Source organism: Aptenodytes patagonicus, chromosome 16 (assembly GCF_965638725.1).
Source record: "Aptenodytes patagonicus chromosome 16, bAptPat1.pri.cur, whole genome shotgun sequence".
Lineage (NCBI taxonomy): Eukaryota > Metazoa > Chordata > Aves > Sphenisciformes > Spheniscidae > Aptenodytes > Aptenodytes patagonicus.
The window spans coordinates 3,363,775-3,390,872 of NC_134964.1; the positions used below are offsets into that span (position 1 = coordinate 3,363,775).

A 27,098-nucleotide genomic window follows, 5' to 3' on the forward strand; every position below is an offset into this window, starting at 1 on the left:
TAAGCTGAATGGGAATAACTAAGCCAAACTTGAAAGGATATGTAGCAAAAGAGGTTGTTTCCCCAAGTACCTGGAGTCTCAATTATAGAACAGTTAAGTCCATTAGCAGGACACTGAACTTAGCCTTTTTGTTTACAGGCAGTCAGGATCACAAAGGCTGGGTGTTACCGATTTCCCCGGTCCTATAATACCGAACAGCCATGCTGCTACATGCTGGCAAATGTCCACATCTACTCCCTTTTCAGGTGGAGCCTAATTAAAAGTAAATGACAGTAACGTAACCTGTAAGTGACAGGGACGTGGCTGATTTAAGAAGTCAATACATCCTTTAATCAGTTACACATTGTGGAGGTATGGAAGGTGCCTTGTGCAGCCAGCGTACTCGAGAAGGCGTTCCCCTTGCTGTCAGTGTTAGGTGCCAGTTTTAAGCAGTCACATCTTTGCACAACAGAAACCTGCTGCAGTTAATGGGACAGATGATGAAACTCCCCATTATTTCATCTGAGAATTTACCTCTGTACATAATTAGAAGCACAATCATTATAGTTAGCATTCAAAATTGCAGGGAGGAACCAGACACACAAAGTATTCCTATAGGGCTACAATGCCCTTTATAGGCCACATAAGAAAGCCTGTCCTTAAACCAAATCCCAGATCTGTCTGAAGAACAGTTTGCCCACTTCTCTCCAAAGACCAAATTAAATCTAATCCACCTACTAACACAAGTGCAGATAATAGAACTAAATGTAGTTCTTATCTAGTAGACAGGCAGTCTCTGCCTGAAAAACATTTATCTAAGTGGCTTATCTATAACGTCTGACCAATCCCACTGAAAAGACCAGACTTCTGGCAAACTACAAGCTGCAGAGTAGAGGCCCAATGAAACAAATCAAGTATGAATGATGCAGAAAAGCTAGAACTAAACAAAACAGAAGATAAAAGGTGTTTCAGACCAGGAAAAGAATGGCCTGTTTGAAGAATACAGAACTGAAGATACTGATAAACGTAACACTGAGAACAAGGGGGATCTAATATTCTAGCAAATCCAGTAGTGACAGCAGACAAGAAAACGATGATGGCTTCTGAATTAGCACTGTGGCTATTTACAGGCTCCACCTTTGTGCATTCGTTTCAGATTAACACTTGTCCCACTTCAGGTTGTGATGTAACGGGCTAACTGCAGTTGAAACAAAATTTGCAAACTTCCCTTACATGTTCTTCTCCTGTACTAAGGAAAATGCAGCAACTGAGATTCCTGTACCAGACCTGTTGCCCCACACGGACTTCCTCAGGCTTGCACACAGGGACAAGGGCTTGTTCCAGCGGATCAACACTCCAGGTACTGTTCTGTACATCATCTCATGTGTTTATACTTAATTATTAAACCTGTATTTATAGCTTTAATTTGCCTGTGAAGTAAGAGCTTACAAGATGTGTTAAACCAATATAGAAGAAGCATTTCTTCTGCCACAAGAATTCCTTGGCTGTATACTGGAGGATGGAGGGTTAGGCTACATGACCAAAGTGATCCCTATCTAGGACACGTAGCCATTAAAAGTTTAAAATAGGAGCTATATTAATTTCCCCCTACACCCTTCCCCTTTTCCCTAGGGGAGTTTTAAGAGGGGTTCTGAATTGCAATGAAATACCAGATGTTTTTATATATCAGACCCAGTATATTTTGGTAAGATGCAGTAACTACAGCAACTGGAACCAAGCAGAAGAATCTAACAGGCCTGCACAGCATAAAATCTAGATGTTCCTTGTTGTCCTCCTCTACAGATATTTTCACAAAAGATGTTATTTTGGAGCAAATGCAGTTCCTAAGCTTTCTAATATTGTCCACTTAAGGGTATATCAAATCCAGACCAAACACATAGCGTGCTTTTCTCCTGACAAAAAGGGTTCTTTTGGAGCCACTCAGTTCAGTCCCCAATTCCTTGCAGAGAATCCACCTGAGACATCACCACCTCAGTATTCATTCGTGCCAAATACCTCAATACAAATTGGTTTCAAAGGGTGTTGGCTTTCAGTGGCTGCCTACCCAGGCTAGAAATTAATTCAGATCTAGTGCTGAGCAAGATTCCAGTCTATCACCGCTCCCCCTAAAAGTTACTGAGACAACCCCCAAATTATTTTGATTTGTTGCCCATGCTTCTGTTGGATGTATCAGTTATTATTCTGGCCTTGCTATTCCAATTCTACCACACTACTGTCACCAACACTGTGAAGACCTGCTCAGCTAAAACACTTTTCCTTATTATCTCGAACTCCAGTTACATAAAAGGAGGCTGTACTCTCTGCTGTGGAGTATAGGTCGTGTTTAATCACACTGTCACACCTATTTACTTCTTCAGAAGCACTTGAGCATGTAACGCGTACAGCGGGAGACGGAGTCACACAATTCCCAGCCAACTGTAGCCAGCCAGTTCTATATTATAATGTTGCACATTTACTCACAAACCCGTAAGGTGTCTGGACAAAGATTACAGATGAAATGATATTACTTTATCTGTGATCAAATAATTAAAAAAGACAAAATATTTTCTAGTATGTGTTAAGTAACTGAAGGAACTCCTCAGTAAGAATATGAAAGTTCTGGAGTAGTTCCCGAGGTAGAGATAGAAATACTAAATAACTTGTTTAATGTTGGAACAAGAGTCCACAATACCTACACTGATTAAAATTGCAAAGCAACGCAATGAGAGCTTGGCATTCTCTGGTACTCTAGGTCTCACAGAAAATGTGTTGCTCATTGTAAATTTTACTAAGAACCCATAGCTCAAAAAGGACTGAGCAGAATTAACTGGTATTTCCCTTTGAGGGAAATAAAACAATAAACTGAGACCTCAGGCTCATAAACAAATACATACAACTTATGTATACAACTTAGTCTTAAATTCCTGCATCATACAACGAAAAGATTTTCCAGGTCTAAATGCAGAAGTTGCAGGCAGATCAGAAAAGGTTTGATTAAAATCATTCAGGCCAGAGAATCAAGACTTGCTGAATTATAAGAAGTTAACTTTCCTAGGCTGATTTCTGCTACATTTCCTGAAATTAGCTATCCTCAATATGGGGGGGGAAAAAAAACAACAAAAAAACAACCTGCAAAGAAACAAAGACAGACATTGAGACACATTCATGTTTTTTGGTCTGTGAAGGTCAGTAGAGTTACAATGAATTTAAAGAAAGCCCGTTATATTAAGAACTAAAATCCACAGCAATAATGAAACACCATGTGCTGGTTTTGGCTGAGATAGAGTTAATTTTCTTCACAGTAGCTACTATGGGGCTACGGTTTGGATTTGTGCTGGAAACAGTGTTGATAACACAGGGATGTTTTCATTACTGCTGAGCAGTGCTGACACAGAGTCAAGGCCTTTTCTGCCTCTCACCCCACCCCACCAGCGAGGAGGCTGGGGGTGCACAAGGATTTGGGAGGGGACACAGCCGGGACAGCTGACCCCAACTGACCCAAGGGATATCCCACACCATATGGCGTCATGCTCAGCACATAAAGCTGGGGGAAGAAGGAGGAAGGGGGGGACGTTTGGAGTGATGGCGTTTGTCTTCCCAAGTCACCATTACGCGTGATGGAGCCCTGCTTTCCTGGAGATGGCTGAACACCTGCCTGCCGATGCGAAGGAGTGAATGAATTCCTGGTTTTGCTTTGCTTGCCTGCGCAGCTTTTGCTTTACCTATTAAACTGTCTTTATCTCAATCCACGAGTTTTCTCACTTTTACCCTTCTGATTCTCCCCCCCATCCCACCAGGGGGGAGTGAGCGAGTGGCTGGGTGGTGATTAGTTGCCGGCTGGAGTTAAACCACAACAACTGAACATGAGTTTTAGCTCAGAGATGATGCAGGCATTGCATAGGGGGATATACAGTGACAGAGATTCTGCTTGGGTAATGAGCTGCAAGAGTTTATACCAGCTGAGGTTCTATTCCAAATGCTTAAAGGAAGCTGTTTCAATCACTAAAACCAATTATTAGGGTTGTGTGCTTCGCAGCATTTTTAGTAGGTTACAGTTTCTTCTGCCAAGCTAGGAAGCTATGCTATGAGCAGCTGGTACTCCCAGGACTTAACAACTCCACCACAATTTTATCCTCTAATACTCGAGCCTCCGATGCCTACGTTTGCAATACAGAACCACAGAGGGTAAGTATCACAAGTTCCTTCCCCGTGCCTACAGAGACTTACCCACTAGCTTCACAAAATGACCTTTGTTACAATGGGATTTACACTTGTGTCCTTGGAAGCAGCAGATGGTCAGGATGAGCTGCTGCCATCAGCATTTTTCCTTTAGTCTGTGAAATTATTCGCATAGTCCCCTCAACAGTGGAGGCGTTTTCTCAGCTTAAGAGCCAAAGCACACTAGTTAAAAGATGGGACAAAACAACAAGTCAAGTAGTAGTGTCTTTAAAAGACACTAAAATGGGCTGGATTTTGTGGTTATATAAGAGCAAGAAACCACTATCTCAATCTGATGTATGAATTAAATGCTGTACCTTATCAACAGGAAATATGAACACATTTCCTTCAATTATTTCCTCTTGCAGATCATTCCCTGTAGGTCTCAAAGGAAACAAGAGATACACCCAAAACAAATTCTAGTTTCTTTGCTGGCCTGTTCAAAGAAAATGCAAAGCTCTGTTTTGTTTTGGTTTTGTAAACACATCATTATTCAGACAAAATTACTTGCTCAGAGAATTTGAAGTACTTTACGAACAGGCTGTTATCATTATCTCTACCTGTAAAAAGGGGAAATGAGAAGAAAAGCAAGGGCAGCTTCAGAGTTGTACCCAGGTCTCCTTCTGAGTCACCATATCATGCCACACTACTAAGCCTCCCCCACGATATAAACCCAGCAAGCATATTAACCTGCAGTAGAGCCTTCTGTCCTTTGAATGGTATCTTATATTGTAGGTATAGAAGGGGGAAATCTTGTTAGAGATGTATGTGCATTTAACTGAGAAATCTTTGACACTTCTGATAAATTTTCCAACTGATTTATGTACTGCCAATCTGTTTCTCGTATGTGTAAAATATTTACGATCTTGGTCCTGCAATGGCACTCTTTTCCCTACAATAATTTCAGCAGGCTGAAGGGTTGACGCTCTTGGCTTGAATTGTTGGCTCATGTGTTACCTTACGTTGTTTTTAATTGCAACGTATTCTTGCCTAGAATGGTACGCTTGTGTCAACACAAAACAGGCTCAGTGCAAGATTCACAATGGAATTTGAAACACACTGTAGTGCAGAAACATTGGAATCCGTGAGCTTGGTTTCAAATCCTTCCAGGGAGACGCTTTCTGAGAAGCCTGCATCTGGTTTTCTAATCCCACAGAAGTTTACGAGTATTCAGATCAAGCTTTACATTAAGCCCCTTCCCTAACAAGCAGGGCCAAGGCGAATAAAGTTACATTTGCCAACATATCTCTAGAGAGTGCAATGCATCTCTGCTGTAAAATCCTCATGCCATATTTTCCAAAGCTGGTGGAGGTGGTGTCAGTTTTAACCTAAAAGGGAAACTGAAAACAAATCTTTTAAGTTTACAATAACTTAAAATACAAACAGCTCGGCAAGGCAGCCATTCAAGACAGTTTCTCCTCAAATAACATGACAGCCCAGATAGACAAGGCTGACTGCAATTAAAGGTACAGGATGGAAAAACAAACTTGATTTATAGAGTGCATAGAAAATGGCTTGAAGACTTTGGGACTGATGGAATTTTGGAATCATACAGGAAGAAAACCAACCTAATCAATGTTGTAAAGACTTTTTGGTTATCCTTTTAAAACCATTCTAAAGGCGGCGGGTTTGCTTCCACAGAATTCTGTTAGTTTCATCTTTATTAAATATGATGGGACATCTCCCACAAGCATAGTAAAAAAAAAAAAAAAAAAAAAAAAGCCTGAAGCCAAGTGATGTTCTTTTCTCAGCCATGGGAGAAATTTTTCAGTCCAGTAAGTATAACTTCAGAGTGAAATAAAAAAAATGAGAAACTAATCAGGGCCATGAAATCAGTCTCAGCGGGGAACAACAGGGCTATGCAGAACACAGATCTAAATTGCTATCAACGTTAGAAATCCAGCCCGGGGATCTGACACTTGCTGATGAAACTTAGTGCCAGATGAAAAAACGCTGAGCAGGGTAGACAATTTTTTGCTGCCCTCTGCAGGGTAGTGTTGAGCATTGCCATCTACAGCTGGAGCCTGGGAAGTGATAAACAGGCTCACAAAATAATCTGTGCTTTTTCAGAAGAACTTTTACAATTTACTGGTGCATTGTTATTTCAACAGTAATCTGTACTCAATTTGTATTTATTAATATTGCATTTATAAATGCAAATCAACAATTTTACTCCAGTAGATGAGTCAGTTATAGTTATGCTCACAGTATCATTCTTGTTTTCTCAGTTAGAGAAAGAAGCCACTATATATCCAAACTTGATAAGCTGGGCATAATCAATTCTCACTTCTATGCCACAGAGTCAAGTGCATGTTCTGCCTAATGCAGGACTCAAAGAGCTGCACTCTCTCTGATACACAGCAGTCCACAGAACAAAAAACCACCCCCAATGCCTTAGATAGCACAGCTAGGGCTTTCTTGCCGTGCAGGAAAAGAACAGTCTGTTAGACTGTGCTTTCTGGAGGCATGCCAAAGTAAGTTTTGATGGAAATACTAATCCCTAGATCAGTCCATCATATAAGAATAAAAGAACAGGCCCTCTTTCTTGCAACCTCAACACCAGGCTTCCACTCTTTACTTTGATTGCTTGTTAGGTACTAAGACGTAACCAGGAACTGCAAGGTACCAGAAGAAAAGACTCTTCCAAGCTCCTCTGCTTTCAAGGAAAAGATTAAGCAAATATCACTGTGTCATTCACTTCCTCCTTCCAAACTAACGCGTAAATTATTTCAGTCTCATACATTGGATGATTTAAAAAAAAAAAGTCTCCCAGTGGTAAATGTTAACTCCTTGCCTGAGAATAAACAAACATGGGTACTGTGCTCCAGTATCAGTGTCAAAACACAAAGCCATCAAAAAGTTCTTGAGAGATAAGTGATTAATGAAATATGAGCATTAGTTAAAGATATTGTTATTCAAGTGATCAGCCATTCAATCCACTTACATACTTCATTTGAGAACTTGCCTTTGCTTTGGAGTTAAAGGAAACAAAGGATCTGGTTCTAGTTCCAGCTATTCTCTTAGAGACTTTATGGAGGTATTTTGTGTTCCTATCTCCTCATTTGCCACAACACAAACAACAACAAAACCAAACATATCAGCAGTATCAGGAACCTTAATCCACTACTGTTTGCAGGACACAGAGATTATACGCTGCAAGACACTATATAAGCATAGCTATTTTCTTTGTCATTACACGTCTGATGTCGCATGAGAATGTTATAAAGACAACTGTGAGGCTGGAAGATAATATGCCCATATACAAGAAGGTCTGATGCGGAGAAACCTTTGCTGGGAGGCAGTCTTAAGCACCCAGCATTCCTATTGGATGCAGCAGGCCCTACTGTATGTCCACATGTGTATTTGCAAAATGTGTATCACGTATTTGTAATTCCTTTATACTGAGATACATAAAAATAAAACCAAAACCACTCATTCTGAATTTGTCATGGCTAATTTTGATAAACACCAGTATTAGATACGGAATCACAAACTGCAACATAGAAATACAACAGAGAAGCTGGAAGGAGAAAGAGTTTTTAAAGCTATCCAAACCAATTTGACAGCATCAAATGAAAGAAAACTACAAGTTACATAGACGCACAGGGATCAGCATATCAAAACTGGCAAAGCTTGGCAAACAAGCTGAAGTTTAGAAATTGAATACTTCCTCTCAAGCAATTCATTAGCAACAACATAGATCTATATAATACAAACAAAAAGTCCAGAAATGCATTGACTCCTTACAGCTAGCACCTGCACTCTTTTCCAAAGGTCAAGCGTGGTCAATTTACAAACAGCTCAGAAGCAGTCTAAGCAAAACTTCGGAGATGGTGTAGCATTTCTGGCCTTATGCAGAACTCTGCAAGCAAGCCAAAGGACTTGACATGACTCAATCGGTGAAGAACATAATCCAACTCAGAAGCCAAACTTAGTTCTGACCAGGGTCAACCTCATTCATCAGCATCATCAAACTGGCCAGCCTCAGTCATTCTAACTGGTGGCGTAAAAGCAAGGCAAGCTGCATGGTGACAGCCTGGGTTGTAAAACGAATCCTCTCGCCATGAGTATGAGGCCAAAAGATTATTTTCCTGAAAGCTTCCACAGTAGAGATCACCAGCATCTAAAGAAGATCAAAGAAAAGATTTAAACCATGGGAGATACTTAGAAAACTAGCAGTATAGTGTAGCAGATTATTTTGCAGGTCTACAGCATCTTGCAGTTAAGTATTTCAATTTGATCTGCCAGCACTCATGAATTAGACCTACAAACAAAGCAAACAGAAAGCTGAATTTGGCAACGTCTTCATTTTAAGGAAGGCCCTTGCCACAGAGGCAAAACAGTTTTCCAAAAAGCTCAATGATATACCTGGATTCAGAACATCCAACACCAGCTCTTACAATCCATGCAGTTCTTCTACGTCTTCTCCAGGCATAAAAGGGTCATGAAACCATGACTTTTATTTCTCTTCCCCCTTCCTACTGTCTCTGTAACTACATCCCCATCAGGAGCACTCCAAACCCTTTAAGAATCGGGTCACTGGACAGAATGGAAGGGTGGGGTCCTGTAAAAACGAGCTCTGAACAACATTTCCACTAGGCTAGAATTAAGCCTAATAAGCCTGTTATTTAACCAACCTAGCACAAAAATAGGGCAAAGTCCTTTAACAGAAGCAAAGGATTTCTAGCCAGCAGACACTGAAAGCACTGAGCAAATCAAAAGCCCAGAGTATGGGGCAGCAGAGGACCCAGCAGAGTATATCCACGTCAGCCTTCCAATAGTACTGCCAAACAAGCCATCAAAGCAAGCATTTTTTAAAAGTTTTTAAAAAGCCATAAAATGACCGACCAAGCATGTTAACAACTCAGACACTTGTATTCAGTATCCTTCACAAGCACCTCAATCCCATAATCACAGCTTCCTTAGTTTGTGAGGATTTGAAGAGCATAAGCTACAGGTAGGGATCAGTTAGTTAAATAAAAGAAAAGAAGAGAACTTGTGACAGTTCCAGTAAAAAAAAAAATTCAACACATTCCATAAATTTGAACAGATGAGAGATTTAAAGGAAAGCCCAGGATGGAAGAGAGGGAAACATCCGAAAAGGAAACAGTCTTTTTCTCAGATTACCCAATGTGAAAAACCACTACTGTATTTTCATTTTAAAATTAGAATGATTTTATAGGAAGGCTGCAAAAACTTTCCTACTTCCTTCTGTTATCAAACAATGGAACTTGAATACAACAGCCATTTATGGAATTAAAATAAACAGAGAATTGATATTTCCTAAGCAAAGAAAGGAGTGTTTGTATTAATTACAAAAGGAAAGGAGCGTTTGCATTAATTACAAAAGATATACATTAATGAGAAGAAAATGGAAATGGTACTATTCTGTGTCAACAAAGACACAGCAGGTCACCGCTGCTGGCTAAACTCCATCCACTTGTTCTATCCTAACGTACAGCCTGGAAAATGGAAGATTGAGACTCTCAGTTCAACACGTGAGTCACTGTAAAACAGTTTACAAACTGGAAGATTAATACGACTCTAAAGACGCAGATGAAACTGCTTCTATCCAGTGCCACCTTTGTCCATGGGACTGATCACATGCACAACCACTTAAGAGGATCAAGATTCAAAAAAACCAAACAAGCAAAAAAACGTGCCCCACACAAAAAAAAAAAACAAACACACAACCTACAGCAAAAGCAACAACAAACCACACTCAGAGACTAAGCGCTTGTAGTGCTCCCCTCCAAAGAACTCCATGTTGTAGATGGACGTTACAGTGTAGTGTCTGGATGAATTTTCTTGGAGGAAAGGAAGAACTCCTTTTCACAAAAAAGTTACATTCCTGCACTCCACGTACCTTTCTCTTCTGCTTCAGAATAACAAAGATACCCTACTGAGACCTAGCTTCTCCAGAGAAACTCGATACACACATACAATTCTTCTCCTTTAACATTCCACTTCCTAAGAATTCAATTGCTCAAGCAAGAGTTTCATGTGAACTTCACAACACTGCCTTTAAATCCTGTATTTGACAACAAAACTATGCATTACAAATCCATGAGGTCAACAACAACAACAAGAATTGCTTCCCAAAATAGAACGTGGAGTTATTTAAACATTCTCCTGCAAAGCACCTCCCTCCAATCACATACTATCCTAAACTCAAATGAAGCACAAGTAAATTTGTACTCACCATAAGGATTACATTCAGAGTCCTCCAATTCTTTATCCCAGTCCTCCACCTCGTACACAGAAGCAGTTTGCAGCTCTGGAAAAGTTACAGCCTCAGGCATACTGGAGACTTCACCACCCAAGTCTTCCAGGTCAGGACGTAGATGAACACAGTCAACAGGAGAGCCACTGACATCATTTTCATTGTGAGAGATATCAGAGAATTCACTTTCTTCAGACTCACTATCAAGAACATTGGGAATATTCTTCAGCAAACATTCTAAAACCAATAGAAAGAGCCAACAGAGATACTTAGGAATTAAACAGGAACAATTAAATGCTTAGCATGCAGTAATTCAGACAGGTATACAAATGCACTTTGTGACTACTAATCTAATGATAATACACGCAGTTTCTTACATATGTAATATCACTACAGTGCTGCTTCAGGTTTCAGATGCATGGGAACATTGGACATAGGCTTGCATCACAACACTAGCCCAAGTCAGGATTTTCCACAGACTCTTGTTGGAAAATAACTCTTTAAACTAGGGCAAAGGAGCCAGCAGTCTTGTTTCACCATATTCACCTATTGGTATTTAAAAAAAATAGGTATGTTGAAAAACCACAGCTCTGGTTTAAAAAAAAAAAAAAGACTTTTGTAGCATTGATTAATTACTCTTGCACCTAGACATACACAAAAATCTACAAGGAAATAATTTAATGCAGTAACTGAAGAGGCATTTCCCATGCATCACCAAAAAGTTTTAAGTGTATTTCCTCAAGCAGAGTGTAAGTTTCATTACTTGCTGTCTGCTTTGTTTTGTCCTAGTATTTCAGGCTTACCTTTTCTGGGCCTCCAGGTCATAGTTTCTCTCTTATTAGGAAGCTGTTCCTCCTCAAAGTTTGCAGACTCAATGGCAGCAGCCATCACCTACAAGACAGTTTTAAAGAATCCAGTAGCACCTTTCATTGATTCCTCCAATGAGGCTCATGCAACTTCTACTGCATTTGAGTGTTTCTAAGCCCTTGAGCCTGACCTGGTTTTTTGTTCCCCTGATGAATCAGAGGTTTTAAACCAGACAGGCTTTCACTTCAGAAAGCAAATCTGCCAAGGGATGGCTCATCCTGCTGCTGCCATCAGTCACCCCAGGCGGCAGCCAACACAGAACAGCCAGTCTCCTCACTCAAGGCCATAATCCTGCTGCCACCGTTTTGGGAATGGGTCCCAAAACTGACCCAAAATGCATCTATTCGGGAACAGCAGCAGACTGTGAAAGCTGCAGAGGTAATGAAGGCACAAGGAGTGGAAGGAGTACAAGCACCAAAGACTATGAATCAACCACTTTGTGACAGCTGACATGCCAAGGAGACAGGAGAGGGCCAGACCCTCCAGCAGCCCTGAGGAGCTGGAGAAAGATGGCAGACGCGCACCTGGAGAGCGGAAGGCAACACCTCAACTGGTTTGATGGTCCCCAGAGGGAGAGGAAAGGAGAGTTATCCCCACCACGTCCACTACAACAAAGACGAATTCGCTGAATGACAGCCCCTGCCCAGGGCGGTGGGTGCAGGAAGCCAGGCTCCCAGGTGCTCACAGAGCCGAGCCCGGCACGCCCGACGCCGGGCCTACCGCCGGGAAGGGCCTGACAGGGGTCGCGGCCGGCGAACAAGGGCAGAGCGCCGTGTACTTCGGGCAAGCCCACACCGGCAGGCCCCGCCGCCTCCGCTGCCCGCCCGGGCCGTGCGGGGGAAGTGAGCCTGCCCGACCCCCGCTCCCCGCCCCACAGGAACCCACCACACCTGCCGAGGCGGCGGTGCCACCAGCCGTGCCATGCCGGCCGGCGTTGAGGGAGGGTCCGGGCGCGCAGCCGCGGGGCTGGGCGAGGCGCCGCCGTGAGGAGACGTTCGTCCGTCCGTCCGTCCCCGCCCGCCTTCCCGCCCTGCTGGAGCCGCTCGTCCCCTCAGCGTCGGGCGCGGCCGGCGGCAGCGCCTGCGGCCGACGGCCACGGGCACCGTCAGGCGGGCGGTCTCCGAGGAAGGGCGGCTGCTGCTGAACCCGGTGAACGTAATGGCTGTGCCTCGGCACCCGCTGACCGCGGAGCTCGGTGCGACACCGGTCGTGAAGGAGGCTGGCAATGAGGCGCCGCGGGAGCCTCCACCCGCAGCGCGAGCGGCGGTTTCTCCCGCTTCAGCGTCGGTGCGTGCAACGCTGCGACCTCCCACATCCCTCAAGCTGCAGAGACTACTGCTGCCTGTGGTTTTTGAACGCATAATGCATGACTTCTTTCATTGCTACTGGAAATTGTGTCCAGTGAGAGAGGAAAACAGTCTGACTTGAGGGCAGAAATAAGCAATTAAAACAACTGGAGAAAAAAGGCAGAGAAATACAGACATACAAGCTGTAAGAAAACACCTTTACACTTATAGTTGTAAATAAAGTATCAATGCCTTTCCAGGCTCTGTGGCTTTTTAATCTTGCCAAAAGATAACAATACCCTTTAGGCCTCGTTCTAGAAGCATGCTCAGAGAGAGCATTAAGAGATGGGAAGCACCTGTACTGAAACAGATTTGGTAGGTGCTTCATGAACAGCTGTCAGCTAAGCGTGCTTTTAGGAAATGCATCTCACTCAAAGGTCCTGCAGGTAATGAAGTGAGTGGCACAGTTCTGTAAGGAACCAGAACAGGTAAAGAAAAAGGGCCCACCTTCAGAAATGGTAGGAGTTACCAGCTTTGCTGGACTTTAAAAAAACAAAACAAACAAAAAAATCCCCCAAACCCAAACTTTGCACTTAAAAGCTTTTTGTTGTGCAACTGAAGAAGCAAGACAAGTGATTCAGGGGAGGGAGTAACATAACAAAGGGCAGACGGTATAAGAGGAGTGATTACTGGGGGGAAAGCATGATGCCAGACATGAGACAGCTGAGAACTAGTGGGGAGATAGAAGATAGCCTGACTAAATAAAAGCTTGGGAAAGACAAAGCAGGACATACTTCAGATGTCACAGAAGCAGCAATCTTAACAGGCTGTTGCTCCAAACCTTGTTTCTAGCTAGTCAAAAGTTACTGGAATTTGTTGCTTGAGAGAAGCTGCAGTTTCTACTTGTGCAAAAAATCTTCAAAGAAATATTTCTCTGTATTGTCATTATATCACCAGTCACTGGGCAGTTAGATAAAGGAACATTGCTGCATATTCCTGTACTTTCCCTAGGTATCCTCTGTTGGTCTGAGGATAGCATTTATGCTGATTTAATGGGTTTGACATGGGAAAGTGTGGCTCTGCAAACAGCCAAGGATAGCACTGTCTCAAAAAACTGTTACCCATTTTTCAGGCATTGTGGTCAGAAAGTTGTTGATCAGAACTTTCTACTGTCACATCAGGGACATCTGTAACAGATCTCAGCTCACCTCTGCATTTCATAGTCACTCTCAGAATTACAGCTTTGGATGCAAACACCAATGCAAGGTGGTTGCAGAGGTGGTTTTGTTTTTGAAAAGAGGATTACAGATGACTTCAAGGCTAGGAAACAATAAATACCATCATTTTACAGATTGTTTCTCCAGTGTTCCATTTTTCATTATTCAACTTACTAAGATACGAAGATCTCCCACAGGTGTCATTTCCATGGGTTTTGGGGGGTTTTTTTGCATTTATGTGCTATAGTATTAGCTTTCCAGAGTGTAAAAGCTGATGCATTATGACTATTCCATCTGAATGTTTAGGCAGGAGGACAAGTTTGCTCTCAGAAGTCTCAACGAAGAACACCCTCAGAGACGCCTTTGCTTTCTCCTCTAACTGTGCACTTGAACTTGCCAGTGGCAGAAGCAACACTAGAAAACTGCAATGGGGCACATGATTGGTTTTTTCCTCACAGGCAAGAATGTAAAGAAGGTACACTTTAATATGATCCAGGCACATATTTACCTTTGTACAAAGAAGTTAAAAAAAAATCCACACTGTCATGTTGTAGCTATTTATAGTTTTTCATAAATGTCCAGTTTGCAATAAAGTGTATTTGGAAACAAAGTCTTCCACCAGGTCTCCCTGCAATATCTTCATAGCTCGCCAGTGAATGCTCCCACAGTTTTCTGGTTTGCCTTGGGGGTGACTTAGCTCCTCTTTGATATAATCCAGCCAGAGGTCTTTAAAAGAAAAATAGACGTTCTGTTTAGATTTTATTGGATATTACTTAACAAACATACCAAACCTAACCTAGAAACTCTCTTTTTGCAAGTGTCCATGATGTTAACGCAATGAGGTTTATTTTGTGAAATTACAACCCCCTGCCCCTTGATGACCAAAAGCCTGGGTTCTATTCCCAGCTGCAACAGTGATGTCTTAAGAAATAATGCAGCAATAATTGAGCCGTTTACTTTCTTAAAAGGAATACTGCAGAAATCTTGATTATAAAAACATAGCTCCAGACTGTTCGCAAATCCAAATGAAAGGTGATACGCATCTCCTGTGCCAGCCAGTGTCAAAACCTTATTTGCTAGTAGTTCTGCTGCAGCCATCTCACTGTGAACAACGACCCTGGACTGAAAGTGAAGGGTCGCTGCAGAGTGTCATGCACTTAATGGCACAGAAGAAATAAGCTCTACTCTGCATGACCGCAATCACAAGGGCAGAACAAACAGCTACCTTTTGAAATGGATGGAAATAAAAGAGGCAGCACTCAATGAATGAATAAATAAATAAATAAAATCCCCTTACCAGAATTTGTTGAACCAAACTCTCTCAAGGCACGTTCATAGTATTCTCTCAGATGAAGCATTTTGCAGGATTCCTAACAAAGGAAGGTATTAAAAGGCCATTTATTTTGTACAGAAGTGAATCTGCAGCTTCATTAGATTCTTACAAAGAAAAAGAGTCATGGTAATTACACGGGCACACACACACTGCCAAAGATTAGTTACCATGGAACTTGGTTTTGTATTACATGCTATGAATCAACTTTAGAAGACAAATATGAACTGATCACAAATTAATGACACTACTCATAAGCCCTCTGCTTCCTATTTAAATTGAAAGTTAGAAGTGTATTTTACAAATACAAGGCACTAACTGGATATTCAACAACTTACTTGCTCCTTTTCTATTTGGATCATCTTCCTGAAGAAGTCAAGTGAAAATGGACGATTTTCACACAGGCTGAAGTAAAAACATAAGTAACGTTAGACTTCAAACCTTTTAACATGTGCCCTAGAACAATCGTGTTTGAAGGTTTTATTTGTCACCTGGTAAAGACTCTTTTAACTTTCTTATAACCACCATTTCTGTAAGTCCAGTCAAGATACTTTTCTTTCATCGTCACAGATTCAGCAGGAGTTGTGGCATGTAAGGATCTCTGCAAGTTTAAAAGGAAAAAAAAACAAAAACAAAAACCAAACCAACCACATAAGCTACAATTAAAAGGCAGCAAGGGAGAAGAAACCAAATAGTACCTTCTCCCTAATTAGGCATCTGACATAAAGCAGATCTCCTAAGTGAGACAAAGTACTGGCCAAAAGCATCCCAAATCATGTCTGAAAGACAGCATTAGGTAACACATGCAGTATTTTTCAAATTAAAATATTAGTTGTAACCTAAAATACATCTCATCCAATATTCCATACAGCTGGCAACTGGCATTTCCCCAATATCCTTCATGTAGAGCATTGTGAAACCCTCTGCAAACAACTGAATTCAAGCTTCCACCTGAAATACATGTTGTAAATGGGGGCGGGTGGGGGTGGGCAGGGAACCAACGTGCCAGGCAAAGAAGAAATATTTTGCCCTAAGCTATTTAGAGAATTTACAGTGAGATTAAAGTCCCCGTTTTGTTCTTGAGTTTTCTGTAACAAGGTTGATGTTTTCACACAGATTGGAAAATTCTTTTTTCCATGTTCAGATAGACATCTGAAAATAGAGCAAAAATTCTAGACCACAAGGTAAAAGAAAAGTAAGAGTCCATCATTGGTTGTGCTTACAAACATCTAGATATCTTAGAAGCATGGGGACAACATTTGTGCTTATGAGCCTACATCCAGCTGACTTTTGGTAACATACACAGTTTTACTTGAAATTCTTTGCTATCAAGACATCCATGAAGGAACTGCAGTATAAAGCATTGTTACATGTTCCATCCACACACATTGTTCCTCTTTATTTACACACTGTCACAAAAAGTAGATTTCTATTAGCTAAGTACCCGGTAGAGAGCTTCTGTGTCTTCCTTGCTGTTTGTGCCTTCACTCCATTCCACCCAGAGGCTCCATAATGGCAAAGTGCCCTGCAAGGTAAGCAGATAAATCAAATAACTGAAATACAGTGACCCCGATTTACAGAAACAGACAGCAACACATCCACCAGGTTCTGTATTACAGCTGCCATAAAAAAATGTCCTTTAGGCATAGCTCTTAGAAAGACAACTTTGGACTGCACACTGAAATCACTTCTTGTTTCCTTCCTCACTTACAGGACAAATACTACTCAGCTGGACAGCTGCAAGACACGTTGCCAGGGATGAGAGACAAGTTCTTCTGCATCACCGAACACTGCAGTACAAATGTAACTTCCGAGAACAGCAAGGAGGAAAGAAACAATCACCTCCTTGTTTCCCCTCCTCACTCCTTGTGCCCAGGGTTTGAAATAGAACAGTAAGAGAGCACATAGCTAATTCAAGGCTTGAAATACCACACACGCAAACAATGTATCAGGGCAGTGAAAAGGAAACACATTTTTCAAGTAAGACACAAAGAATACCAGCTGACTGCTAGAAGAGTATGCAAAATGTCACCTGTGAGCATTCAGACTTTAAAACTGTGAATATGAAGTGAATTTGCAATTCCCTAATGCTCCTGAATGCAATGTGCATGTGAAATGTCAAGTTCTTATTTTTGACCTTAAAAATGGTTAGGGACTTTGAATGCCTTGTAAAGGAAAAAAAACCTCAAGTAAGTATCAGAGGCTTCCTGTCTAAGACTAACGCATGCAAGTCCATAAAGCCAGCACAGACCTTAGATTTCACATGCTTAATGGCTTCTTCAAAACACTGGGTCACAGCATCACTCTTCAGTTGGATCAGCACCTGCAGCCTCATCTGCCACATTTCCACTGACAGGCTGAAGCACTTAGTTGCAGCTTCTGCCACCTCTGTAGCCGTCTCAAAGAGGTTGGACTCCAGTAATAGCTGAACCTAAAACCCAGCAGATACAGCTCATCACCACAAGAGATTTGTAATACCTTGTTAAAAAGCAAGGCCTTGATCAAAATATTGCCCACCTTTCTATCTATGCAAAATGGTAAAGATAGGCACACAAGCAATGCAGAACAGTCTCACAATCTATTTTTTCTGTGTCAACTCTTACCCACTGCTTATAGAGAGCTTCTGGCAGCAAACTGGATTCATGGGTTTTGTGGAACACACTCAGTGTCCTCTCCAGCCTCTAGAACCAACAGAGAAGAAAAAGTAAAGAAAATAAGCATTATTCCGGCATATACCAGACCCCAGCATCTGGTATATGTCAGAAGCCCAGTGGATTAGTGTATCAACATGTCACTGAAATTCAATAAAAGCTACAGATCTAATGCTTTAGGTACCTGCATACATTCCAAGATAAAGGGGAAATTTGAGCATTTGAATTACACTTCTTCCTTAAAGAGCAAAAGAACAACATAGCAATGTATTTTCACTGTATTAAAAGGGAACCAAACTGCACAGGACGAATAGTTAATTCACTGAGTCACACTCAAGCACAGATGCATAATTAAGGTGCCCACATGCCAGCACCACACTTTACTCAGACTTATTTGCAAGAGTCATTTTAATTCATCCTTTTCTTTGAACAAGCACAGGTTTGCAGGACTATCAGGGAACATTAACAAGTTTGCATTCTTAACTTCCATCCAAAGAGGACACTGTACTTCACTGACAAGGCCGGTTTATGCCCAAGTTGTTCATGTTCAGGCAGGCCACATGTGAGCCTGACAGTAAAAGTGATCCCCTCAGATGAAGACTAAATGATTTTTAGTGATGGCCGCAGGTAAGTACTTCGGATAAAATGTCAAAATATATTTGCTCCTTGTCTGATAGATTACAGAAGTCAGTAAAAATAGGGATGATTTGTTACTACAATTTCCTAATAAGCTTTTACCTTTTGCTTTAATTCTTCACTGTTGGTTTTCCTGTTATATCTCTCCAAGCAAAAAGTGATGTAGCATTTCCACATGTCCTCTGTAGAATCAAAGGCATAATATCACACTTTACAGAATCACAAGAGTAAGCACAAATATTTATCTTTAAGGAATGCAGAGAATCCAAGCACTAAGTGTTAATGCCAACTTTGTTTTAAAATGTTGTATTATAAAAGAGGCCCTACATTTATAACATTAACATTTAAAAATGGCTTCCCAGTATAAGCTGCAGACAGTAACTCTTTCTAAAGAGCATCAAGCTCTTGCTTCAGCTGAGGCTTCAGCGCACGCTGTCACAATTAATGTTCAGTGCCTGTAGTTTTCAATGGGCCTGCAAGAGTGAGGACACTCACAGGCAGTCAAGAAAATCCTTCTTTGTCTGCCTGACTTCAAAGACTGTATAAGCAGCAAGTTTAAGTCCACTCCGCAGATAGTCCCTTGATAGCCTCCTTTGAGAGTAAGGACAATGCCAGATGTTGAAGTTGGATATCCACTCCACTGGCAAATCAAAAACATTGCTTACCCACAGCTAACCAGCAATATACCCGAGTTCTACAGGTTTCCTTTCTTTAGGAAATTTTCTCTATTTACAATTCCCAAACCTCTATTCATCTGTGGGCTTCTATTCTCCTCATCGGTTAAGTCACATTAATAAAAGCAAACAAGCAATAAAAAGAACTTTCAGTTAAGCAGCTCCTTCGAGAACATAAACGCATTGGAAAATAACCCAAATAACACATAAAATAGATCCCAAGAAGATAGCACCTAAAAACTGCTTGCTTTCTCTTAGGTATGGTAGAGCCTGCAAACATCTACTTCAAAACTTTCACAGTATACATTATGCTAAAGTACCAGGAAAAAATGTTGAAATGCAGGCAGAACGTTTCACCTGTTGGGACTGCTCTCACAGCCTCTTCAAAGACTGCACAGCACCGTTCCTCTCTCTGGGTCATTTCAGATACTTTCATCTGTTTTGTGGTGTGTTCTGTGGACTGCAGGGACCCCAGCTCCAGCTCACAACGGGCCATGTAGTCCCATGTAAGAGGATCATCAGCATACTTGGTCTGCAAACTAAACACACCACGTCTGTAATACCCCTCAACCGCCATTCTTCTTTTGCAGGTATGTTTAGAAGGGTTGTTATATCGGTATACAAATGTACTTAATTTCTAAGTAACCAAATGCCAGAGAAAAAACATTTTACCTTTCCACAAGAGAAAGACAAAATATTAGCCTATTTTGGTTTTTTATTTAATATGGATATTCTCCAGTAATAGCATGAACTAGACAGGAAGCTTTCGAGAGAGATCTTTCTTTCGAGAGAGGAACAACTGAAGAAACTAAAGATGCAAAAGAACCACAAAGTACACTGGGAGTACTGCAGTTCCTGCAGTAAATTTACAGAAACTAAGTGTAGTAATTATTCAGCAGCAACTGTATTTTATCTAATTTTTTCTTAGCAGCTTCTCAAAGCCTTTTTCTGAAGTTAGATACAAGTATCCTTTTCTAAAGAGCATGCTTGCCTCATGTTTTGTTTTTCTTAAAGGATTTCCCATAGGCCTTAACACTCTATTTCCCTAGAGGAACAGCCTTTAGTCAACATGTCAACCCACTATAAATTAGAGAAGTTATGAGAACAAGTTTCTTAAAAAACAAAATAAATAAAAAAACCAACAAAACAGAACATAAAGCACCTCACCTTTCAAGAATTTCTTTTTGCAAATCTTGGGTAAAATCAAAAAGCTTTGCAATAGAAAGCACAGCCAGATGGAACTCAACACCTACGTTTCAAGAAGAGGAAAAAAAACTATCAAGTGGAGTATTACATCCATTGCACACTTTGCATTTCTGTATCTTTGCAAGCTTTTGTCAAGACACAGATAACATTTAAGTGCCTAGATAGATACCCCTTTCTTTTCTATAAATCTCAGTGTTCCACCCATATGATAAGCCCTATGTTAGGATGCTGATTGTCTGACCATATTCTTCACGACTTCGTGTTAACCAGTTACAAAAAAAGGCCATGAGAGGCAGGACATTCCAGACTCAAAGTGATAAACTAGTCCTGTCCTGACATGCTTACAGATCCTTCCAGCTTGGTTCCACTCGCAAATTTAATCAGCACCTCCTCTACTCTTTCATTTGACTCTGCCATGAAAACACAGAAGGCTCCACACTTGGGACAGACCTCTCCAAAGCTGCACACAGTACATGTCAATGAATTATATCCATCCATCTTGTATCTCTGTAACTTACCTCTGAGAATGCTAAGTGACACGACTTGACATAATTAGTTCACTGCGAATCTGTATCAGCCATTACTCACCTCCTTATTTTTAGGTGCTTACAAATCATTTGTATACCTATTTATTCCAGTATTTCTCCACAAATTTAAATTCAGCCAACTCTTTGTCATTTCCTCTAATGTCCTTTTTCCCCCCTCTACTTTTCAATGCTGTTATTATATTTTGCCCATTGTCTTCCAAAATATCCCCATCTATCATGGTTTCTCAAAGACACCTGCTACTACTTTGCAGTTAATTTACCCAATTCTCTCAATAAAATGGGTGAATTTTACCAAGCCTGGTTAATTTAAAATAATCTAACCTGTTTCATTATTAGTCTGAATTCTTACTTCTCTGTCACTAGTGCTAGCTAATTAGTTGTGATCTAATGTTCAGTAAATAACAAAGCAAAAAAGGTAATTCTGAGCTGTCCTCCCTTTGTTTTTTAAACAAACAAACAAGTTTTGAGACTGTCAGCTCAGCACCTATGCCACTTCAGCCCAAAAGCTGTTGTACTGGAAGAGGTGTCAGCCTGCAGAACAGTTATGAAATCAGAATTATCAGTGCTATTAATTTATACTTTGGCATTATCTAGGTTCTACTGAAGAAACGGTGTAGTTGAAACTATCTTAGTGTGTACACTGGAGCTAAGTCTATCTGTATTACCTACTGGAGAGCTGAGTTAAAGGTGACAATTTTCCTATTGAATAAGTACAAGAAATGTTAAATTACCTTTAATTTTCTGAGCAGCATCCCTGTAGATTATGCGAGCCATTTCCCCACTGAGAATCTCTTCAGAATAACTGAATTCCCCCTGCAATATCAAGCATAACATCATTGAAAAAATTGAAATAAACATCAGAAGAAGATACTAGTGTTTTTCTTCATCTATCTTTACCTAATTTGCACAAGTCAACTATAAAGAAATAAGAGATAGTTAAGTTTAACTATTCCTTTCCAGAAATTACTATTAACTTTCAAACTGGGGGATGTAACAAAAGACTTTACAAATGCAAAGAAAAATCAACGTATGAAGTATTTGAGCTGAGCATCAGCCAACACTTGAAAAGCTTAACTCAGGCACAGGACAGGGACAAAAGCTTTCTCTAAGCTGTTCTCAAACCATTAATATAGATCCCTTGAAACTATGCATTCAAATGTGTGATACACAAGCAGACAGTATCTCTTAAGTAAGTTTAGCTGACCTACCAAGTCCATCTTTGCTTGTTCAAATTCTTTCTTTTCCTTCCTCTGTTTTTCAGCATGCATCAGCTCCATTCTGAAATACTGTGAGAGAGAGAATAAAATTATGTTATTTTGGGGGTGGGGATAAATCATAAAACATTAAGTCCACAAATGTGGTAAAACAAGCTCTACCCCAGGAGCTACAAATCAGGACTTTGCCAATATCCGACATATGTCCAAGCGCCTTGTTTTTTAAAGGTTTGTGCATATAGCTATCTGCCCTACATATTTACTCAGAAATTTCCCACATGTAGAAATTACTACTTCCCAGTCATTCTTTAAACCCTAACTTGCCCTCAAAGAAAACCACGTTCTCTAGCAAAGGCTAGGGATGCCAGATCTAATCCAGAGAACTATGTCCTAGCAGAGCTTACAGTACTTTAAAAGGGAATTCTGACACGTTTATCAATAAACAGTGTACAATCCTCACTCTGCATACATAAATACATGATTTGCTAAACAACTGATAAATGCTACCAGTACAAAGTACTTTTTTTTTTTTTTAAATCTTTTTGACAACATTTCCCCACTGATGGGGAAACAAGTTTTTTCCAGTTTTCTCAGACTGATCTGAACAATATGCTGGACTGATTTGCTCTGATCGATCAAATAACTGATTGTAGAAGAAAACCAGGAACTCACTTCTTGATAAAGTTTTGGGCACTCTGGATGGAAGCGTAAAGCACGAAGGAACAAGTGCCTAGCACTTTCTGATGAGAGTTGTGTCTCCATTTCCCATTTTGCTGCCATAATCCACAGTGCTGCAACAGATGATACAAATAAATTCATTTTAAGGCAAAGCAAGTGGATGGTCATGAGAACCCATTTTGAAGCTACTCTCCAGGATGCAGTTTGTTTTTGTTTGATGTCCCCACCCCAACATAAACCATGAGCTCAGCAATGGAATGAGACTGATTATCTCCCATGTAAAACCTAAAGGACTAAAAGCTAAGCAGATCCAGGAAGTTTAATCTGGTATAGCTACAGATCCAATGATGTACAACGATGTCTTTAAAAGCCAAAAAGCAGCCATGAGTATTCAACATCTCCTACCTCTCAAACATTTACCTAGTCCCCAGTCTACCTGGGAAATGGTCATTCAGACCATGGGGACTCCTACTTCACATCACCTTTCGATTGCTCAGCACAATCCCTGTCAGAGCCCTTCTCTCTGAAGTACAGCAAGGCAAAGAAAAGAGAGTAGGAACTTTTACCCCAATAGCTTGAACTGAGATCTGTAAGAACTTAAACCAATGCTATACAATCTATACTCGGTCATTTATACAGCACTCGCTGTTGTTTTATTTACCTGGTTTATTGGGATGAATGGCCAACATGGAAGAAAACACCTTACTAAGCTGATGTTTTGCATTCTGTAAAAGAAGAAGTTTTGCTTTACCCACTCTAGTACTGAACTGAGCCACCAGCACCAAAGTTTCTTTATGAAAGGATACAAGTTGTAATGCAGTTGTACTGGAAAAGACAATTCTCTGCTACCTTATCTTCGGTAGTTTCTCGTATTTGTTCAATACTGACCAGCTTTCAAATGTTACCAGACTAGATTAGCATAGTTAACTCAAACCTTTCTGAACTACATAGCTAACACAAACGTTGCCTAAGTCACAAATCCATAGTCTCACTGACCACTTTTGAGGTAAAGACTGCATTTTTATTTAGCCACTTGCATTACTATGACAAGGTCGCCTTCTTCAGTACAGGAAGGACAATGACCGAATGCTAATAATAATGTGAAGACTTGCACAGGTAAGTTTACAAAGTACAGAATTGCCAGAATTATACTTTTCAGCATATCCACTATAAGAAATGTTTGGAACAAAATCACATTTCACAGACAGGTGATCCATTCATTCCAGAGAAGGTATAACCAATATTATGATTCTCCCAAACCAAATGGTACTCCAGATTCAATGCAATCAGCCTCACCTTTGCCACCTGCAAGCATCAAATTTCATACTAATTCATTCTGAGTCAAATTCTACACTTACATACATCAGTGAAAATCCCAGGCAGCTCCAATAATACTATCAAAATTATTTCAGCATTACAGCATGTGGCAGTGAAGTTTGTACCCCTATCTTGTAATTCAAGTTCCAGATGCCTGATTAAACACCAATCCAGTATCTCAAATCAGGTAAGATTAGCATTTTGAAAACTCACCCACTGCTTGCAAAATGCAACATGTGAAAGCCAAAGCTGGACATCTTCCTGTTGGAAATGCAAGGGGGAAAGAATCAACCTTACAATAAGACAAGCACAAAGTCACTTGCACATTGATAGGCAAACGATATGCCCTTGATACGACGACTTGGCATGCAGAGAGAAGGAATTTTGAATCTTAAATTCCCTTTTTTTCCCCCCAGATCTTCAAATTCCTGCAAAACATCCAAAGAAAACCAACCCTCCCATCTCAAGACACACCCTCTCAGCCTCTCCAATCAAATCTGTGTTACACTGAACCCAACAGAGAGCTCACTGTAACGGTTCCTAGGCACCTCGTTTAGGTTTTACCATTAAATGTATCAAGACAATCTTCCCTTAAAGCAGCTGAAAGTTTTTTCATTCTGCTTCTAGTCCTTGCAAGCAGAAAGACCAAACTCACATGGCAATACTTGTCTCAAGATAGTTGAGGACTAGTAACTCAGAAAGGACATAATATTGTTTGTGTACAAAAAACGTCTATCTGACACGAATGATCTATTTCTAGGCTACTGCTAACTGTAAGACCAAACGTCCACTTAGTTTTTCTATTACATTCTTCTGTATTATTGCAACTATCTGGTGGTAATGATATCTAGATAATTTTTACATACCAAAAGACCATTTTTCAACCTATCAGTACAAATAAACTTACTTACTTTCCATTTTCCTGTAGCACGGTTGAAGAGGCTATGGACTCTATGCAGAATAGAGTTCTCAATTTCATCCTTCTTAAATGAATATCCAATGCGCTAGAAGGAAAAAAAAAAAAGTATTAATTTTATTGCAACAGAAAATTTGGCATAAAGTATTTTGCACTCTAAATAATTGATAAACTTACTGCTCTTCTTTTCTTGATCAGTTCCAGCAGATTAATTTCATACTAGAATGGGGAGAAAAAAACATTTTAAAGCAAATGAGGAGACACATAACAGTAACGAAAAAAATACAGATCAAGTTTTTTATAGCTAGTCAGGTGGACAATAAAAATTAAATCCAGGAAAACATAAGCAACAATTTTTTGGCCAGATCACTACATTTCTAAGGCTGACTGAAAGTAAGCTGGAGTACTTGTATTGCACATGATATTTCAGACTTGAGCTGCTAGCACCCCACATATTCCTAGAATCGTAATGCACAAGCCAAACTTCTAACGCCACAAAAAAAAAAAAAATTACACTTAATTACAATTTGCACAGCGCATCAGGGAACTGGGGTCTCTGCATCCCTGGAGAGAGAAGAAACTACAGGACAAAGTCACAGCAAGAAAGACGACTCTCTCACCCCAAACTCAGGCACTAACTGCCAGCTACGCTTCGCGATCTGGTGTGCCTTAATAAAGAGCCTATGACAATAAACCTCTCACGAGCGAACGCCACGGGCCAGGTGAGGAGAGGCCTCAAGCAGCAGCCGGTTTCCTACGTGGGTAACTACGAAATCACTTAACTTCTAACTGAGCCGGATCGACGACGTGAGTTAGCACGCTCTCCTGATCAGTAAAGCCTACCTGAATATAATTAATAAAATCCTCCTTCCGAAGTGCTCTCCGCTGTATTTTGTACTCCAGAGCCGAGGCCTTCCTCAGGACGGCCCTGCGGGAAGGGGAAATCAGCGACCGGAGCAAGCCCGGCCGCGCCGCGTGCGCTCGCCGCCCCTCGCCGCCCGCCCGGTCCCGCCGCCGCGGCCCCCGCCCCACCTCACCTGATCTCCCTTCGCGTGAACAGCCCGACCCGCTCCAGCTGCTCCAGCTCCGGGACGCGGTCCTCCAGCCGCTGCTCGATGCGCTCCGCCATGGCGCCAGCGGCCGGGGGTGGGGGGCCCTCACGCGTGCGCCCGGCCCGGCCCGCCCCGCCGCCAGTTCCGGCCGCCCCGCCCGCCGCCTTCCGGCGCCGCGCCGCTCTGCCGCCCCCTGGCGGCCCCGCCGCCCCCTCGCCCCCTGGCGCGGCCGCCGGGGCCCGGGCGGTAAACGGCAAAAACCGAGCAAGGCGAGCCCGGGACGCGAAGGCACCAAGTACGAGCGCCCCGGTGACCGCTCAGACTGGAAACCGGTTCCAAATGTAATGGCTTTGGGGTGGGAAGAGCCCTGTGGGTAAGGAGGTCTCGAGGGCAGGGAAGAGAGATGAGCTTTAACGCCTCAAGAACCGCAAAACTGCTGGGTGCTCTTACGTGGCGTCTTCTCCACCCAAAGATGATGTGTGACATCGACCCAGGCTTGGGTGCGGGGACATCAGCCCAGAACCACTGCGAGCACGTTGCTTTCTGGTAGGATTCCTCATGGGATAAATGGCTCTTCCCCTCTCACATGGCACCTTTCTTCTGAGAAAATTAACAATAAAACCAGGTGACGGTAAATTTCTGTTTCTTAAATGAGGGCAGTCCCAGGAAATCAAAAACATGGAGGTGGGAGATAATTTTTTTTGAGAGAGTTGCGTTAAATACATATTATCCCCAGCAGTATCTTCTGCTTATGCTTTGAGTTGTCACTGCCATCACTGAGCTGGTCAGAGATGGAACCACACCTTCAAACCTGCTCTGCCCTGTTGCGACGATTACTCCCTCCTGGAGGAAAAGGCAGGAGCTGTTTCTCTGAAAAAGCACAGGGGGAAGAGGCAGTGGACTAAGGGCAAGAGGACTTCTGGCATGGCCTTCTTCATATATAATAGCCAAAAAAAGCTGTGGGTGATCTTTTCCTTTTATTATAGTAGAGCGGCTTAAAAAGCATCGCCGAGTAGAGAGCGAGAACCTGAGCAATTGACTTCTGTTAGAAACGCACGTAAGACAGAACACTCTGCAAGAACTATC

General features: G+C 41.5%; 2 protein-coding genes across 3 annotated transcripts; both read right to left on the reverse strand.

Moving 5' to 3' along the window:
• Nucleotides 1-7,638: 7,638 nt before the first annotated feature.
• On the reverse strand, nt 7,639-12,236 carry COPRS (coordinator of PRMT5 and differentiation stimulator). 2 transcript variants are annotated; one of them, XM_076353747.1, is made up of 4 exons: nt 12,178-12,236; nt 11,224-11,311; nt 10,400-10,657; nt 7,639-8,320 (listed from the first exon to the last, which is right to left on the reverse strand). In XM_076353747.1, exons 1-4 carry the CDS (start codon nt 12,208-12,210, stop codon nt 8,151-8,153), a joined length of 549 nt encoding a protein of 182 aa, XP_076209862.1. In that variant the 5' UTR covers nt 12,211-12,236; the 3' UTR covers nt 7,639-8,150. The 2 variants fall into 2 exon arrangements, with proteins under 2 accessions (XP_076209862.1, XP_076209863.1); XM_076353748.1 differs by lacking the exon at nt 12,178-12,236 and adding an exon at nt 11,812-11,818.
• A 2,021-nt stretch (nt 12,237-14,257) lies between these two features.
• UTP6 (UTP6 small subunit processome component) lies at nt 14,258-26,116 on the reverse strand. The gene is made up of 19 exons (XM_076353728.1): nt 25,998-26,116; nt 25,804-25,888; nt 25,138-25,179; nt 24,956-25,048; nt 24,258-24,305; nt 23,389-23,452; nt 22,722-22,840; nt 22,044-22,121; nt 21,567-21,648; nt 20,249-20,330; nt 19,439-19,620; nt 18,510-18,589; nt 17,724-17,801; nt 17,372-17,551; nt 16,565-16,645; nt 15,612-15,721; nt 15,459-15,525; nt 15,088-15,160; nt 14,258-14,516 (listed from the first exon to the last, which is right to left on the reverse strand). The coding sequence occupies exons 1-19, from the start codon at nt 26,087-26,089 to the stop codon at nt 14,359-14,361; spliced, it is 1,794 nt and encodes a 597-aa protein (XP_076209843.1). The 5' UTR covers nt 26,090-26,116; the 3' UTR covers nt 14,258-14,358.
• Nucleotides 26,117-27,098: the final 982 nt, after the last annotated feature.

What these genes read in the sequence shown, in the direction of transcription:
- COPRS (XM_076353747.1), bottom strand. Translation starts at nt 12,210, where the DNA reads ATGGCACGGCTGGTGGCACCGCCGCCTCGGCAG. An exon ending in TGGCACCGCCGCCTCGGCAG is followed by an intron (nt 11,312 to 12,177) that starts GTGTGGTGGGTT and finishes ACTGTCTTGTAG; the next exon opens with GTGATGGCTGCTGCCATTGA. An exon ending in GACCTGGAGGCCCAGAAAAG is followed by an intron (nt 10,658 to 11,223) that starts GTAAGCCTGAAA and finishes TATTGGTTTTAG; the next exon opens with AATGTTTGCTGAAGAATATT.
- UTP6 (XM_076353728.1), bottom strand. Translation starts at nt 26,089, where the DNA reads ATGGCGGAGCGCATCGAGCAGCGGCTGGAGGACCGCGTCCCGGAGCTG. An exon ending in TGCTGCTCAGAAAATTAAAG is followed by an intron (nt 20,331 to 21,566) that starts GTAATTTAACAT and finishes CTTGAAACGTAG; the next exon opens with GTGTTGAGTTCCATCTGGCT. An exon ending in CAAAAAGAAATTCTTGAAAG is followed by an intron (nt 19,621 to 20,248) that starts GTGAGGTGCTTT and finishes TGGTGTGTTTAG; the next exon opens with TTTGCAGACCAAGTATGCTG.